This window comes from Cloeon dipterum, chromosome X (assembly GCF_949628265.1).
Source record: "Cloeon dipterum chromosome X, ieCloDipt1.1, whole genome shotgun sequence".
Classification (NCBI taxonomy): Eukaryota; Metazoa; Arthropoda; class Insecta; order Ephemeroptera; family Baetidae; genus Cloeon; species Cloeon dipterum.
In genome coordinates this window covers 26,158,075-26,176,921 of record NC_088790.1, presented here as the reverse complement: position 1 = coordinate 26,176,921, position 18,847 = coordinate 26,158,075, and the positions used below count along the sequence as shown (strand labels likewise).

Genomic DNA, 18,847 nt, shown 5'->3' with positions numbered 1-18,847 from the left:
CGTAGAATCGTGAAAAACTATTTTTTGAAATAAAAAAATCTTTTCCAACGTTTCTACGGCGAATGGCTGAACCGATTTTGGTTTTCATCACGTCAAAAAAAGCAAATTATTTAAAAAAAAATCAAAATAGCTAGATTGAGTCTGAAATCGCAGCGGACATGCCTTAAAACCGCTTAAAACAAAATTTTTAAGAGAGTCTGTGGCTGCGCCATCTGTTGGCGGCTTTAATAACTAAGGGTTTATGCAACTGGTCAATTGGGAAATTTATTTGAAAGGACACTCACCTAACGAGATCCATGAGTGTGTCATGAGTGGTGACGTTTCTCGAGGTGCCTGCCCTGGCGATGGACTCGGAGTCTCCGCGGCCAGGGTGGATGGTGACGACGAGGATGATGCCGAGCACCACCGCGCAAATGGTGGTGGTCAGGTAGTAGATGATGGCGCGCCCGCCGATTCGGCCCGACAGACTCAGGTCGAGCGAGCCGATGGCCGAGATCAGCGAGGCCACGATCAGCGGCAGGATCAGAGACTTGAGCATCCGCAGGAACAGGTCGCCGATGTAGCTCACGTACATTATCTCGCGCGGCGTCCATTTCTCTTCTCTGAAAAACGTTTGCAAATAGGGAAATGCGATTTTATAATTATTTGTGCTTGAAATTTGTATTTAAAAATTTATTTTAGGGTAAATTCTCCAGAAGGATGATGATTTTAAATTATTTTGTGAATTTACAGATTGTAGAGCAACTTTTTCTTGCATTGTGAAGGGCAAGAACTGCTGTAGAATTTTAAAATTTTATTCTTGTCACTATGAGCGATATTTTATTTCAATATTGTAAACCGATATTTTAGAATCCGACATGTCAGAATTTCTTGCGGTTAATTTCTTCTTCACTCACCTTGAGGCGCGTAAACTGATGCCTAAGACGGTGCCGGCAATGACGCCAGCCACGGTGAAAATGGTGAGCGCATTTTCTTTAAGCGCCTTTTGGCAGCAGTCGCGATTGGGTTGAGCCATCTCTCCGCTCCTGATGTGGTGTCGACGTGCTGACGACGACTGACGACGCGCTGGACCAACTGCTGGCGAAGCGGTCCTGCAACACCACAAAATGATATATAAATGCAATGATGCTTCTTATCTCGGGGCTATTGTGTTATTGTTTTGCAATTGGCGCAGGTGAGAAAGTAATGGGATTAAACAAAACAATAATTCTACTTGAATTATCTCAGAGGAAAATAATAAAATGGGATTGTAGAAATCCGGTTTATGAAAAGTAGATATTTAATTGAAAAATCTGTATTTAAATTTAATTTTTAAGCAAACCAAAACCAATATCATTTTTTGAGTGTTTAATTCACAAACAGTAGGGTGAAATGTGGCCAGAAAAAGCCAGAAAATTTTTAATTAAAAATCTAAAACTCCATTTTTACGCCATGCATTCCATTTCTGTCACTTCCAGCCCAAAGAGCGAGTTTTGCTCCAGCGCTGGGGAATTTTGGGCACGAACGAACGCTTGTGCAGTCAAAAAGAAAGACAAGAAAAATCAATGGCCACGCTTGCACGCGGGCTTACACACGATGCGTCCTTTGTTTGCGTAAATTAACCCTCTCTTTTTTTCTCTTTTTACTCTGCTGTTCTGCGTCCCCGGGGACCGCAAAAGTGGGAAAAGTTGGCGCAGTGTGCGGAATTAGTGGCCCGTGGCTTTTGGGATTGCGTTTCCAGCGGATGAAGACGCGCGATATTATTTGGCGCGACACGGGCACGCACTCGCTGATTCCGCCCTTCTGCCCCACTGGGTTCATTTCGCTGCCAAACTGCCGGGGGAGTCTGTTAGTTGAACCTGCAACGCACCAACTTTTCCCCCTTGCTCTCGCCCCACATTTAATGTTTTTGCGGACACGAGAATTAATCTGCTCTAATTAACTGGTGTTTGCAGAGTTTTTTTTAGCTTTTTCATCGAGATTCATTTCCATCCTTTTAGACTTTCATTAGGATTATGTGTCTTTTAAAACAGCTTTTAATTAAAATCCACATTAAATTTAAAAGGTAAAATGACCAAATTTTACGTAACGAAACGAAGAGAACGAAGTTATACCCCAGTCGCATAAACCCTTAGTGTTCGAAGCCATCAACAGATGGCGCCACCGTATACTTTCGTAATAAATTAAATTTTAAGGCACTTCCGCGGCGATTTCAGACTCAATCCTGCCACTGTGCGTTCTTCACTTAATATGATTACATTTGACGTGCTGAAAATCAAAATCGGTTTAGCCAATCGCCACAGAATCGTGAAAAACTATTTTTTGAAATACAAAATCTTTTCCAACGTTTCTACGGCGAATGGCTGGACTGATTTTGGTTTTCAGCATGTCAAAAGAAATTATATTAAGTAAAGAATGCACAGTAGCAGGATTGAGTCTGAAATCGCAGCGAAGGAGCCTTAAAAATAAATTAATTACGAAAGTATACGGTGGCGCCATCTGTTGGCGGCTTCGAACACTGGTTTATTAAACCGAAACCATCAAAATTAATTTGGTCTCTTTATTAAAACTCAAAACTACTTTTTAAGCAGATAAAATTTACGTTTGTCTATGAAATAAATTTAAATGGATTTTCATTGAAAAATAGGGAATCAATGGCTAAATATTTTAACCCTATCAAATTTCAACAAACTTCAAAAGGAAGATCAAAATCATTACAGGTAGAAGAAGAAGAGGTGACCCTAATGAGTCTGTCAAGCTCGAGTTGGAGCGTCAGAGAAGATAAAAAAGGTGCGTTCAAAAATAATCTCATTCATGCCCAGAGTTATATTGAGCTACGCTGCGACACCTTCCCTTTCGTCTAGTTCGTTTTTCTGACAGCTGAGCTCGACAAAAATCTTCTCGGCCGCGCTGGACCCGAGAAAGTTGGCGTGCTTGATAGATTAGGGTCTGGCTGAACGCATCACACCTGCGGGAATTAGGACAGCTCTCCAGGGGTTTGTGACTTCATTCAAAGGAGAGAGAGAAAAAGCGGCTTTCAAACTCGGGACGCTCACATATGATAAAAATAGGCTGCTTTTGTTGAATTGTATATAGCTACGGTCTACCTGATGTGAGAATTCAAATAGTTATTTTTCCTCTTCGTGGCGAAATCGAGAATTTATTTTGCATGACAATTTTTTGAAAGATTACGACGTCTGGTACAATAAATAAATGGGGAATATTTTGTAGCAGGAGTAAAATTAGTGGAGATTTTTGCCACCTCAGATGGGTTTTGTCTGTTTTTGGACGGTAAAAATAAGCATTATTATTTTTCACCGTAAAAAAAATTCTTTTTGGCCTAGCAATTTAATATTTCCGTAAATTTATGTAAAAGGAGAGCTCCAAAAATAATTTATTACTAAAATACTTTATATCTGCCTATAGGATCATGTCTAAAATTTGTAATAACTACAAATAAAATCATGAAATTCATTTATGTTGCATAGCAACCCTTTCATAATCGTATTATATGCTCGATAAAATTATCAGGTCAAAATTCCTCGTTAGAGAGGGTTGATTAATGAGGCCTAATTAACCGCGAATCGATCGCAAATCGGATCAGGGCTTTAAATATAACGCAAGCCTTTGACTCGGTCGGTGTGTGCGTGTGTTTTACTTGGGCCGCGGCGCGGGATGCACACCGCGGCGCGAAGGGGGCCCTCGGGCACACGAGGGGGCCCCCGCGGATCATTCGCATGGCTACATCATCCGTCCATCCATCCATCCATCGAGCCAGCAAGTTGCCACTTCCTTCCTGTGTGCGTCTCTGCGTCTATGTGTGTGTCGCATTTGACTGAGCGCCGCCGCCGCCGCCGGCTTTGCACTCTTCTTTGTTTACTTTCGCTACTTGCCAATCGAATTACAGCCGGACTGGAGCAGACTTTGACCGGAATTAAAGAAAAAAGGTCAAGACCGGCTCAAAATCACACATGCTCTATTTTTTTCATACTTTCACCTCGCAGAGTTTGATCTTCTTTTATGGCACATGTGTATGAACGAGCAGGGTTTTAAAATAAATCCGTGACGAATGACGGGAGGGAATTTCTTTCATAATTTGCGGCAGGAATTCCACCAGCACTCCCTTTCCTTTTGTTAAACTCCCCAGCCGCCGATCCCTTCCGTTCGGCTTGGATTATTTTCAAAAGACTCGAAGAATTCTTTTGTAGGGCGCTAATTCTTAAAACTTCTCCCGTAATCTGTTCGTATATTAGACTTTTGATTCGAAAACTTTTCGCCCTCTCCTGCCGCGCCAGTCGTTTTTGCGTAGTGGAAAAGTTTTCGCGCGCGCTCGCGCGAAACTACCTGTGCGAGCGAATGATATATTATATGGCTTTGCCGCGGGAGCCCCGCTCAGTTTCTCAGGGTCAGCAACTAACTCCATTATTTCTGCTGTTCGCACACTTGTTCGGCTTCGGTGTACGTTCTTCGCCAAAGTTTGTTATAGGATTTTTTTACACTGCTGTAAACAGGGAACAAAAACGCGTCTGTTTTGATACCTCTGAGAGTGCGTAAATACGTTTTTATTCTTGAAATTTTGCTTTGTAAAAGCAAACTGCGTATTTTTATGGTTCATATTAATTTTTAAAAATTACTTTTCAACGTTTCTTTTCATTAAAATTAAGATTTTTGTATCTATTTATATTATATCCTTCTTTTCTGAAGTCATGCGAAATAAATATAAAAATGCACCCTCTAAATTCGTCAATCAAGCAGAATTCAAAGACTGAAAATATTGTTTTTTGCTCATGGTTGAAGTTTGAAGTTTTCAAATTAATCTCTTCAAGGTCTAATCTCATTAAAAATTAGAGGAACGCGTCCTTTTAAACTATTCTGGTCAGGAATTCTTCCTAATTTAAATTATAAATCGTATTACATAATTATGAAAAGATTTTAAATAAGTTTTCATCCCTGTGCTAAAGGATTAAAAGTGTCCAGCTCACCGGCCGCCAACGAAGAATACTCCAAACACGTCCTTCATGATCACTTAACGGCTGGGGACGAGAAACGAGAAGCCAGACAAGCAGCAGCTGCAGGTTTCGATTCGACCTCTCGGCTTGCGAGCCCAACAAAAAGTGACCTGAAAGAGTCGCGTCTGCTCGTATACCCGACTCGTCTTGTATTTCCCACCCCTTTTGCGTCTCGCTATATTATGCTTTGAATAAAGAAAGGATTGCCTGCGCCTGTCCACTCTTAATCGTAAAGAAACGACCAGCAACAACGACGAGTGTGTGTAAAACATAAAGGCTGTCTCGTTAAAAATTCGTGTTCGTCAAGTGTCTATATGGCGGCGAACGCGATCATTATTAAGAGCTTCTGCTAGCAAATTGCTCGCCACCGATCGATCCCAGGCGGCGAATTTGTCAAATTATTAACAGCACTCTGCGTTTTCGTCGACTCGCAATTTCGCACTAATGGGGCTCCAAATTTCGCATTTAGGCGATTTTCAGCTTTGTCATTTCCAAGTAACGAGGATAATGGCGTTATGGTTTTCTTGAAGAAACTCTTTACTGGAAAATGACCAGCTTCAAGGCAGAGCATGTTGCAAATTCCAAAGCTTGAAATTATAATTTAGAACTTACATAATAATTAGCATTTTTTCCTCTGCATGATATTTAGGGTAGGTTCCAAACAAAAAAAGCAAACCCTTCTAATAATAATAAATGAAATTTAGCTTTCTTTGGGATAATCTGAGAAATCGAGTTTTTCAAACGTTCTTATTTTTTATTCTAATTGAAATAAATTGATAATTTTGCGTTTAAAATTTGATTCATGACGTGCTGAGCAATTTTTAAACATTTTCCAAATTGGAGGTCGAAAGTCAAGGTCACAAACATGATTGAAAAGTTACAAAAATTCACCATTAATATATCAAAGGACAAAACTTGTTCAATTTTAAAGTACCAAATTGCGCCTTATTTAATAGGGACGTGGTTTTTATCATTTTCGAGATAGTCGAACTCATAATTGACTTAATTCCAAGCAGATTTGATGTTAGCATGCTTATAGTCATGAACAATTAAGATTTTTAAAAGGCAGCAATTGGGAATTGGAACTCATCCCCTTCCTCCGGATTTTAATTTTCTGGAAACATGTCGTTCTTGATGTCAATACATGTTTTTTGCCATCATGAATTAAAATTTGGACTTATTGCGAATCTTGCAAACATTTTATTAATTAATGACTCGACTCTTAGAAAAGGCAAACGAGTAAAAATGGTTTGAAGAAGATATGATCGTAAAAATTAAAACTAAAATCTCCTGACTTCTTTCAATATTAATTTATTGCACGACTTTTGAAATGTATAATTTTTTCCTACGTAAACCAGCTGTTCGAAACCAATATTTTGGCTCCTAAATTTGGGATTCTATTGGACTATCATGAGAATTATTATACTTTGTGTTGCCTATTTTTTATTATGGGGATTTACAAATTTTTTTGAAGAAAGCTCTCTTCGAATAATAATTTGTTAATTCAGAGCTTGAAGTCAAACATCAGTAAATAATTTATTTGCAGTATTTTTCTGGCTCTGCATTTCATTTTATAACTATTTGATTTATTAGTTATTTGAGGTTAAAAATAAGTAAATCTCAAAAAAATTTATCCGTCATTCTCTATCAAGAATGGTTTTTAATTACAGAAACTCATTAAAATATTTTTAGTTGAAATAAAATGCAGATCTGCCTCATAATAAAATTATTACTTCGCTGAATTTAATTTCAACCGAAAACATTATGACCTCCACGTATTGTGCCACGCGAAATTTATCTTTCGATCGCCGTAAATTAAGCTACTGAAGACTCACTGGGGTGGGGCCCATTAGGCCGCAGGGTGTCATTAACAATTAGTACTAATTAAGCAGAGAAATTTTACTTAAAAACTCTCTTTTACGACGAAGAGCGCAAAGACGGAGGTTTTAATAAAATAAAAAAGCTTTTGCTAATTAAGCCCTCACATTTATTCAGCTCTCATGAATCCTTTTAATCTGGTCAGCCCGCGGAGAAGACAGAGGAGCAGAATTGCAGTGTGACAAAGTGGAGAGGCGCGCGTGAAGTGGCCGGCGCTAATTTATTCCAAGCATTGCACGGTGCGGCGCGTCGCGGGGTCGAAAAGAGCACGCCTTGAGTGCTGGTCGGGTGAAGGGGTGCCAAGAAGGAGCCGCCCTCTCAACAGGTACGTACGTGCGACGTGTACACACACACATACACACACTGTACTCTGTGTGCGAGGCGAAATCGCGAGCGGCAATCAATATTTTGCTGCCACTTGTTGTTGCCATGGGTGATTACGAGCGAGACGAGGATGCTGGCCCAGCACCGCGTCTCAAAGTTTATTCGTTATTCGCCCCTGAAATGAAGATGAATGCCAGCGACGTGTGACACGAGGGTAGTCAGATGAAATGAGGCCAGTGTGACGCCCGGGAACCAAAGGGGAGCAATCGAATATTCCAGGAACCGGGCGAAACATTAAATTGGCACGCAAACCTTGTAAAATTAATTTATTTATTTATTAACAGACTTCATTATGAATTAAAATATCTCCTTGGAAATTGCTTAAAAAATGGATGGAATTTTAGGAATACTTGTTAAATCATCAGGAAAAATTAATTCAATCATAAGGAAATTTTCTATTCAACGGTTTCGAATTCGATTATCTCATTACTTCCAGAGGTGCAAAAGGAAAAACCTAAATGGCAATTGAAAGATTATTAAGTGGGCAACGAATCAGCAAGAAGAGTCAGGGTCGTAGATCACTAAAATTTGGCAGATATTTTAAAATTCCATCCAGATAACGAAGGGCCAAAATATTTTCAACGCAAATGCACAAAAAATATTTGAAAAGTGCGACCACTCGAGGTTGTTTTCATGTTGAATATAATTAAAACCAGGCTTCATCCTCGTTGTCAATTAAAGAGAAATTCGTCTTCTTTATTTCTCGACCAGTTTCGACGTCATCAAGTACGTCCTAATCATGAGTTACAATTACAATCAAATACAAACAATGCAATAATGTCACATCTAAAATCATATAAATTCCATACAATTCTTAAAAAAACACCCACCTATTCATGAGGAACTTGAGGCAAGCTCCAAAGACCAAATGTAACAAATTCTAAGCCACCCCTTTGTTAAATAACACGCACATCTCACAGGTGGTAGAGGGAACCTTTTTGTTCCGTGAGCTGAATTTTCCCCTTTCAGCGCGTAAAATATTTTTCCACACATCACAAAGCAGGTGGCTTGGGTTACTAATAACGTTTTCTGAGCATTCCATTGCCACCGCCTCCAAAACTACCCTCTTCCACAAATTTGTTTCTTGCTTCAAAATTTCCACATTCTTCCAATCAAACGTATGTCCTTTTTCCTGTGCATGCCGCGAATGGAATGCTCAGAAAACGTTATTAGTAACCCAAGCCACCTGCTTTGTGATGTGTGGAAAAATATTTTACGCGCTGAAAGGGGAAAATTCAGCTCACGGAACAAAAAGGTTCCCTCTACCACCTGTGAGATGTGCGTGTTATTTAACAAAGGGGTGGCTTAGAATTTGTTACATTTGGTCTTTGGAGCTTGCCTCAAGTGCCTCATGAATAGGTGGGTGCTTTTTAAGAATTGTATGGAATTTATATGATTTTAGATGTGACATTATTGCATTGTTTGTATTTGATTGTAATTGTAACTCATGATTAGGACGTACTTGATGACGTCGAAACTGGTCGAGAAATAAAGAAAACAAATTTCTCTTTAATTGACAACGAGGATGAAGCCTGGTTTTAATTATATTCAACATGCACAAAAAATGTTCATATGAATGGACCCCAGTATTTTTATTCTTATACAGAGAAATAGACAAAATGATAAAAAAAAAATATATATATCAAGGAAGTTTTCATCTCCATAAAACCATAAATTAATGCCATGAATTAAGTGCGCTAAACCGATAAAACTGACAGAAACAAAAATCCATTTATATTGATGATCATTAAGACGTAAAATGTCGAAATGTAAATATCAGTTCACTGCACAAACTCGATCACATTTACAGTCGGCTATTAGTGTAATGTTTATTTGCAAAGTCGTGTGTGGTGCGACATGTTATTGCTTCTCGGTAACATTGATAAGGGTCAATATAATAATATCCCCTGCTCTTAAAAGTGCGGGCAAACACAATAGGTTCAAAGGACCCGCGGAGGCTAATAGTATATCAGAAAGCTATTAACAATATTATGGCCCTTATATTTATTAGGATGTTATCACTTTATTGCGTTGTGATTACTATTATTTCACGCACCAAAAGGTGTAAATTACAGGCTACATAATTCGGTAGGCAAGTTCATGATAATGCATTATTTATTGCGACGGCGATTACATCAATAACTTTCAAGTTTAGAAGAATTTAAAAATGGAATAAAAATTTTAAGATTTAAAAACGAGGATTTCTCACTTGCCGAGCGCTTTGTTCATTTTCTGTTTATGAGATGGCCCGTAGTCTCAATTATTTTTATTTATTAAATCGAAAAATTCAGGAAACAGAAATGAATGCAAGCTTGCCTTTTAATGTTCCTCAAATATTAAATAAAAATATCATTTTGAAGCAGGGTTGCATTTGCTTATCACCCGGTTTTTTCCCCACTGGATTTTACCACTCAATTTTATCCAATTTCTTGCACGAGAAATGATTTTATTCCATTTTTCCCCTGCGAAAATCTAAATTTTGCTGTTGGAGTGGTCAAAATTTCCTCTACTGTGCAGATTTTTTCTTTTAAATTGCCATTTGCTGCCTCAATTTCTCCAAAAATTTATCTCTGAACAATTTTCAAGTTTAAGTCACGAGCTAATAATTAAAAAATTATTGAAAACTGAGGTGCAAACATTGATTGCAAGAAACTGGTTAAAATTGAGAAAAAACCATGTGAAAAAAGCAGGTTTTTGAAGGCCAATGGCGTAAGGAATAGATGCTTAGTGACGCATTCAAAAGAACTCAGATTATATGATTATCTGGCCTCACAATTAGATGTCTAGCCTGGCATAGGGCAGAGCAAAGCGAAAAACCTCCCACCTATAGCACGCGTTTAGTATTCTATTGAAAGGCTCCTTTATTTGCCCAACGGCTGAGACCTTGAGGTCCATCTCTGCGGAGGCGTGCTGGCTACACAATCAAATGCGCAGTTGCGGATGAGCGCGAGAAACCAGTATGTATAAATTCGTGAATCTTAAATTCCAATTTGGAGCGGCGCTTCCTTTCCACAGGAGGATATGGGGCATCGTAAAACTTTCAAGCTGTGCCGCAGCAACTCAGTTTTTGTAAACGCTAACCGACAGATACGGGGCCAATTTAGGAACCAGTTCGGCCGGTGGAATGCTAATGGGAAGAATTGAAATTGAGGAGTGTTGGGGCAGTGGAGCAGACGGTTAACATCTCGTTGGTTTAGGTATTCCTAAAATGAACTTGGCTGTAAATTTCTGCAACGGAAATGAAAAAAACACATTTTAGAGCGTGTGGGTCAGTTGCCCATCATTTATATTTTATGGATTAAGAGTTAAAGCCTCTATAAGCAGTCGCTAATTGCCTTTATCCGGCCGATCGTTTTTTATTTCATGCAAATTAAAATTTAACATAACAACTTTTTCCAAAGGTAAACAAATCCGGTCGATATTAACGGTTTTTAGCAAAATTTACTCAAATTTCCAATGACATTTTCCAACTAAATTGCCTCATATTTGTGAAAAGTTCTAAAACGAATAGTAATTTTGGTTTAGTTTAAAATTTAGACATTTCTTACAGGTCAGGTGAGAATCTGGTGATTTAAAATTTAAATATTCCAAATATTTTTTTAAAAAACGGTTTTAATGTGTTTCTGGTCCTTGAAATTTTTTGTATCATTTTTAATGTCATTTCAAATAGAAAGAACTGTTTAAATTGCAAAAAATGAGACAGTTGTAATTAATCCTTAAATATCTCACTGGACGCTAAAAACGTTTGGACAGGAAAACAGATCAAAAAGCATTTTACCTGAATTTTAAAAATTCGGAATACTTCCTTGAGAATTTTGCACGGAATTTTGGTATGTGTACCGTTTAACAAAAATTATTACTTGTTACTCTTAATTGCATTTCATTTTAAAGAGGAATGATACTGGAAAAGCCTGGAAAATGCTTGTTGCCAATGCATAAACTCATCCCTTAGGATCCAGTTAAAGCCTAAATTGACCTAAGGAGCGCTGTAATTTTTTGAGAAAATTGGCCGGAAAGTTACCGTGCTTTTCAAATGGTAATGGCTGTCTCCTTACTTGAAATCCGATTTAATTTCAAAACCTAGAGGTTCCCCAATAAGTGGCAAACACCTTTGGACAGATCTCGACGAGAGGAATCGAAATATGCCAAGAAAATATGGTCAAGCACTGTAAATTTTGGAGAAAATTGGCAAAATTTGAATTTTTACTGTAGGAAGGTCCTTTTTTACTATTGCAAATTGTTGAACAAATTGTTTATCGGTCAATTGTTTAAGGCATCCAACAATTTAAATAATTTTCAATTGTTGCCCAGTATCATTCCACTTGAATGTCTCAAAACCTGACACTGTGATAAAAAAGTATATCCATTGTTGTATTGAAATTGAATTAAATTGTTTATGGCTTTCGGAAAAATCCAATTTCTTCGGACAGTTTCCTGGTTGTTAGGAAAAAATTAATTCCTCCCATAAATAATTTATATTTAAAATTCACAGTCCTAACCCCACAAATTAAAAAACAGCGAAAAATTTGTTAAGCTATAAAGTTAACAAACAAAATTTGCATAAATGACGTTGTAAATACGTAAACAAGTAGTTTAAAAACAAGTCTGAGCTCATTCCTCATTCCGTCTTTCCTCGGCACATATATTTATGCAAAGGCGTGGGAGAAAATTTGCACAACACAGCGTCGTTGCAACAGGGAGCAATTATTATTATCTTGGGCGCACCCTTCAGCAGCGTGAAAAGCGTCGAGTCACGTTCCGTGGGAACGAGAGGCTGTGCTCTTTAGCACGTGTAAATGAATCAATGACGAGATGCACCGGGCATTAAGCAAATTATATCTCTAGCCTATAAGTGGCCGCGGCGACACCAGCTCACGACCCGCGAGTCACATGACCAAAGTGCATTCATTCACTCATCTCGCGGCAAGGCTGCCGAGATGAGGAGCCGCGAACGGAGGGAACCGCACGACGTATGAACGCGTATGGAGCAGGGGCATGCACGTGACATTTGGCATGTGATACACGCTTTAGTTACAGGGTTCCCACCACACACTATTCGAATTTGCTGCTCCTGTTGCAAATAAGAATGGGGGCTGTTAATTTAAATGTAATATGATTTTCGATGTTTTTTAGACGCGTGAGGTACAGTTTTTACGTGTTTGAGACTTATAATGATATTTTAATAGACAATCTGGATTTTTCAATATTATTGTGATTCAAAATATTAGATTTACTTAATAAATACACCAGTTGCATAAGCCCTTAGTGTTCGAAGCCGCTAACAGATGGCGCCACCGTATAATTTCCTAATAAATTTAATTTTAAAGCACTTTCACTGCGATTTCAGACTCAATCCTGCCAATGTGCATTCTTCACTTAATATGCTTTCTTTTGACGTGCTGAAAACAAAAATCGGTTCAGCAAATCGTCGTAGAATCGTGAAAACTATTTTTTGAAATATATAATATTTTTCAACGTTTCTACGGCGAATTTTTGAACTGATTTTGGTTTTCAATAAAATTTTCAATTAAATTTATTATAAAAGTACGCGCTGGCGCCATCTGTTGGCGGCTTCGAACACTAAAGGCTTTTACTAGATGCGAATTGGAGGCAGGAACTGAAGATTTTGAACGAAATGATCTTAAAGTTGTCATACGTAATGTCATTTTAAGTACTATTTTAATTAAGAATAACGCATCATATGTTTCGGATATTTTATATCATTTTTGAATATACAAATTTTTCTTCTACAATTAAATGGAGATCATCGATCGTCTAAAATCCGAAGCCCTATATTAATAAAATTCTCAAATTTAAAAAATCACATTTAAAATTAATTTGTTTAAAAAAATGTGTTAAAAAAGAATTAAATGTTTTTCAAAAATTTCTTCTAATTGATAATAAACGTTTAGTGTTTGTTATCAATTTTAGTCTTGCATGAGGCAAAGGAGTTACTATTATGAAAAAATTGGTGCAGAAATGTCCTTTATACAAAAGGTAAAAACAAATTTTAAAAAAACAACGATTGAATATTTGTAATTGGACGAGCAAGCATTAGAAAAGGAAAGTTGGCAGTAACTCGTGAAGGCAGTAATGTTGAAGTTAATGACGATTATGGTATGAATTTTCCTGATCTCGTTTATTCTAACTACCCTGATTGTTGGTCTCTTACCGATTTTGTCAAGAAAGAAAACATAAATCCAACAAGCAATCATTACTAAAGCTGACGCGTATTCATCTTTTCCGTGTGTGTTAACCTGAAATTTGATGGCGCACGATTCCCTTGCTATACCATTGTTGTCCTTGCCTCCTGTTAAAAACCCCACAAAGTGCATTATTGTCGCCATTTTTAATTTTAAAATATTTCTTAACAATAGTTTCAGAAATAATTATCACGTTCCTGCCATTCTTTTTATTTTTAAATGGGTTTCCAATTTGTTAAAAATGTTATTTCTGCAATTTTATGGTCTTTTTATTAATTTTATCAAATATTGAGGCTGGTTCCGTTTTTAATAATTTTTTAAAATTATAATGACTGACCTCCAAGAAATTTCTCATTAAAAAATATAGTTTAAATTTTACCCATATTTATTTCTGTTACAGAAATCTCCACCCATCTAGACACTCTTTTTGAGGAGTCTTGGTGTTCCCTCTGACAGCTAAATAGGAGCGAGTGCTTCCGGTCCACAGACACATTTAATAGTGGCGTTGGTCAAAAGTGCGAGTCACCTCGACATGCATTCGCAGCTTCCAGCGCGTCCTCGATTGCAAAGGAGCTTTTTCAAGCGCGCCGCGCGCTGTGATTGTTTCATTTAACCTCTCTCCCCTTTAAACAAGACCAATTTGGAGGCGGCGATGATAACAATAATAATGTATGTGTGTGTGTGTGTGTGTGCCCACCGCCGAAAGAGATTTCCGAAATGGACCTTGAGTGCGAATGTGCTCGCCCTACCGCAGTCGCGACAAGGAGGCCCTCGTCGCGTTTGAAATGCGAAACGCATCGCCGCTCATGTGCGTTTGCAGATAGGACATTGTCAGCTCGTTGCCAAAATAGTAGTTTGAAAGGAAATTTAACTTGTGGTTTTCTTAAATTCATTTTAATAGTTATTTAAAATTCACATTATTGTCAATTAAATTGTAGGACAAATGACATTGTCCTCTTCTTCAATTTAATTAATTAAATTATAAGATGAGTTAAATTTATTTTGGCCCCCCTCATAGATATAATTGCAATCGATAATTATAAATATTTGTCAGTTAGCTTCTTTTAGTTAGTTTTTCTCGAATAAAAATTATATATGACAAAATCATGTTTCAATCAACAGGTAGATTTAACGCTGTGGAGTCATCCTCAACACACTTCCCCAGAAAGCAAATACATGCATGAATACAAGCGAGAAGAAAGTGGGACGAGATGCCTCCTCTCGCCGCGCGACTTGATTAATATTGATGGCAGCTCTTTGCCGTGAGCCTGCCGTGCCGTCTCACTATGCTGACAATGAGAATGTATTACGATTTTGACACGGACCAAGGCTAGCTGAGAGCGCAAGGAAAGAGAGGTCACCAAAACACACCTGACCGCGAGTTCGTTCACTCCGTAAAAAAGAGTCCAAATTTAGACTTTCACTATCCTGATGCGTTTCAAGAAGTGCATCTAATAAAGGTGAGAAACCTTGAATTTCTTATGTGAGGGAATATTATGTGAGAATAGAAGTCGTTTAAGATGTGGGAACTTTTTGAGGAGAATTTTTCCATGTCCATCCTATTCCAGAGAAGATGAGAACTCATTGTTTATAAAGTGAATCATTTTTATATGAATTTAACAGATTTTTTTAGTTTCTATAAATTTTAATTAATTTGGGTTTAATATTAGCGTCAAAATTAAATCAAAGTAGGACCTAACAAAGCAAAAAGTGCCACAAGAACGTCGACAACCTATCAGAGGTCTGATTGGCTTTTTGACGTAGCGAAGATCGAGACAGCAGCGCCACAGCGACAGCCAGCGCAATAAAACGACGATGCTGGCTAGGTTCAGTCCAAAAACCGCTTAAGAAACGGTTTTTACGTTTCAGGGATGTTTCCTTCGAATTTTGGCACCGGGGTTTATGTTATTACAAATACTAGATATTTGGCCAATTTTTTTATGTGCGTGAAACTGAAATGTTCAGCGTCGAAACAGCCGAAATTGGCCGCCGAAGAGGGGGGCGTAACCGAGGGAATACGGCTGGTAAGAGTGCACTTTTCGCTCCTCATAGGGGGCGTGGTGCGCCGCCATATTGTATTCCCTTGGTTACGCCCGCATCTTCGGCGGCCAATTTCGGCTGTTTCGACGCCGAACATTTCGGTTTCACGCACATAAAAAAATCGCCTAAAAAATCTAGTATTTTTTAATACCAAAAAATCGGTTGAAGGAAACTTTCCAGTTGCATAAACCCTTAGTTATTGATGCCGCCAACAGATGGCGCAACCACAGACTTTCTTAAAAATTTTGTTTTAAGCGGTTTTAAAGCAGTTCCGCTGCGATTTCAGACTCAATCTAGCTATTTTGATTTTTTTAATTAATTTGCTAATTTTTGAGGTGCTGAAAACCAAAATCGGTTCGGCCATTCGCCGTAGAAACATTGGAAAAGATTTTTTTATTTCAAAAAATAGTTTTTCACGATTCTACGGCGATTGGCTGAACCGATTTTGGTTTTCAGCACCTCAAAAATTAGCAAATTAATTGAAGAATGCACAGTAGCTAGATTGAGTCTGAAAACGCAGCGGAAGTGCCTTAAAATCGAAAGTCTACGGTGGCGCCATCTGTTGGCGGCTTCGAACACTTAGGGTTTATGCAAGTGGTGAATTAGACTACATTTTCTTATTTATTCTGGTCAAGATTCGGAGCAATTTATCCCCATTCTGATCAATTTTGGTTCTTTTGGGATAGTAATGGCTGGTATATATGAATTTTCAATATATTTGCAATTTATTTAATTTTTCAGAAAGGAAATAGTGCATCACACTTTTTGGACGTGCTTTTTCTTAAATTTTCAATTTTTTACCCGTCTGAATAGCTTCGTTGGCCAAAGAGGATGACAGTATATTTCCGCCAAGCTTGCAATTTTCGTGGTCGTTTCCCACGCACAATCGTGGACGAAATTTTCCACGCCGTGTTTACACGCGGTCACGCACTTTGGACGGCTGCGCAGACATGACGGTTGCATGCTACATTTCTCTAATTAATTCATCCTGATAAGTATCGTTCGTTTCATGCATGTGGAGTTATTTAAATAGAATCAAGCAGAGCTTCCGGTATGAAGGAAGGCACACCGCGACGCGCTCCGATGATACTCGAGCCAGCTGATGCATGCGCGCCCACCATTGCCCACTCCGCGATTATTTATAAATATATATTATAACTAGATGCGCGGCATTCATTTGTGCGTCAAAATATATACACGCATTCTGATTCAGATGTCAATCAGTCGCTATTATAAAGCAATAACCCGTCACTGACCACGACCCAGAGGGACAGAAAAGAATCAAAGGTGAAATTTTTTACTTTTGGAATATTATTTAACTAATTTTGTTTATGGCCGTGATTTTTGGCCTAAAATGACTATTTATTAATATCCAAATCGCCTGATATTATGGAGAAAAATATACACGATTTGATTTAAAGAAAATTGTGCAATTAAAATCTCTCTTTTAGCTTCATTTTCTTTCTAAATAATTTTTTTACTGTCCCGAATTCCTTTTCATCTCAAGTAGAAAAAAACACTATTTTGGCGAAATATATTAACTAAAAAATTAAAATACTTAATTTCCCAATTTGAAATATTTTTTTTAAACTGTCAAGGCCAAGCGATCGATTGAGTCATTTTTTTTAAAATAACTTGCGAGATTAAACGTCAGAATAATTCAGATTAAGCTTATTTAAAAGAAAAATAAATAGCTCTATATATAATATACCATGTTTCTTTTTTACTTCTAGTTTTGATTCATCTCGACGAGATCTTACTGGCATTATCAGCTTCATCGTGTCTCTTCATAATGAGATGCCTCTCGTAAAGAGCATAGTTCTGCAGTTAATTTTTTTTTTGTTTTCCTGCTCTTTTCATGGGGAAATGCACAAAAAGGCGTGTGCATACCGAAAAATTGGAAAATCCCCCAACAATAAGCCGCACAAAGGAAGCTGAGGAACTAATGAAGAGCTGCTTTTCTCGTTAATTAACGATAAAACGCCACGAGGCATCTCGTCGCTGCTGCTGCTGTTGCAGTCACAAACTTGACGATTTTTCCTCGCTCCTGAACAAAAACAGCGCGGCCGCTTAATCAATATTCATTGTTTTTCTGCCGCGCACTCACTGAAAGGCTCCTCTCTCTCTCTCTCTCATTGTTGGTCGCATTTCACTTTTCTCCTCCAAGGTTGGTGCATCTCTATAAATGCTTTGGAGACACGCCTAGCAGGGCGGCATCGCGATGGACACACTTTTGCAGCTCGCAATTTGAATTTCCAATGGATGAAAGGGCGAGAAGCGGAGCGTGAAATGCAACAGCGCCTTTTTACACTTTATTGTGGTCAAATCGGCAGGAAGCCGTTAACGAAATTAAAGGGTAAATCGTCGCTCTGGAAATAACAGCATCCCACTTATGTTTCTTTGCTCTCAATTCATGGGACACTCTAGTCAATTGAAACAGGCTGTTTCTGCGTCAGACGAGGCGCTTTAAATTTAAAATGATGAGGACATGTGTTGAGCAAAATTTGTCCCACACAATTTGGGAAGTCAAAAATAGATATAAAAAGAATCTTTCATAGTAGAGGTTTATACAGATTAATACAGGAAAAGAATCACAATTTTAGGCAGTTTTCAAGACCAAAATGTTTCTCTAAAGCTTTGAATCTATGATTTTGCTCATTTGATTTTGCCACAGCGAATTGAAACTTATGAAAAATATTAAATGCTCTCTGAATCTGTTTTCCTGGGAGCTACCGGGGGCCAGGTTGCGATCTGTGTTGGGTTCCCGCCGGTCAGAAGTCAATATGGCGTCGAAATAATGGAAGCTAATCAGGAGACGGTCCAGCGGCCAATCAGAAGCGTCAAAAAAGAGGAGTGCCGACCTAATAATGTCATTCCCGCGTATTTTGTTACATTTCCATTAGCCTGATGTGCCATGCAATGATCGATTCGCAAATTACCAGGCTAATCAGCTGTTAGTAAAGAGATAACAACAAAAATATTCATTTTCATGATAAATTTTCCAAGCCAATTTAATTGTACGTTTGTTTGTAACTTTCCCACCGAACTATACCAGACGCCATATCTGCGCATCGCGTGAATCCGGCCCCCGGTGGTTGGGAGCTCCAAATTGCAAGATACCTCTGTTGATATCTGTTCCCTTCCTTTGGAAGCTGGAGGCTTACGTGCGCGGCTTCCTGAATCCGATTCCGATACGCCAATTGGAAGTCGCGGGGCGATTAACTCGTTGTCACTGTGGGAAATGTCGCAATCGCACCTTGAACTTGATCATATCCATATCGCGCGCGCTTTGCTCTGTGGCGTCGCCGCCGACGGCCGATTCATTTCAGCGCTCTCTCTCTCTCTCTCTCTCTT

At 38.3% G+C, this 18,847-nt stretch overlaps 1 protein-coding gene across 6 annotated transcripts in view; it reads right to left on the bottom strand.

Annotated features, from left to right (window-relative positions):
* Positions 1–18,847, bottom strand: part of LOC135945012 (excitatory amino acid transporter 1-like) — a 58,608-nt gene that overhangs the window by 7,978 nt on the left and 31,783 nt on the right. For 5 of the 6 annotated variants that reach the window (XM_065492355.1, XM_065492356.1, XM_065492357.1 and 2 more), the window contains exons 2-3: positions 897–1,091; positions 285–602 (exon numbers count right to left, since the gene is read on the bottom strand). In XM_065492355.1, coding sequence (XP_065348427.1) covers positions 285–602; positions 897–1,091 — 513 coding nt within the window. Of the gene's footprint in view, positions 1–284; positions 603–896; positions 1,092–4,961; positions 5,097–18,847 lie in introns of those variants that run through there. The other variant, XM_065492358.1, reaches the window with a different exon arrangement.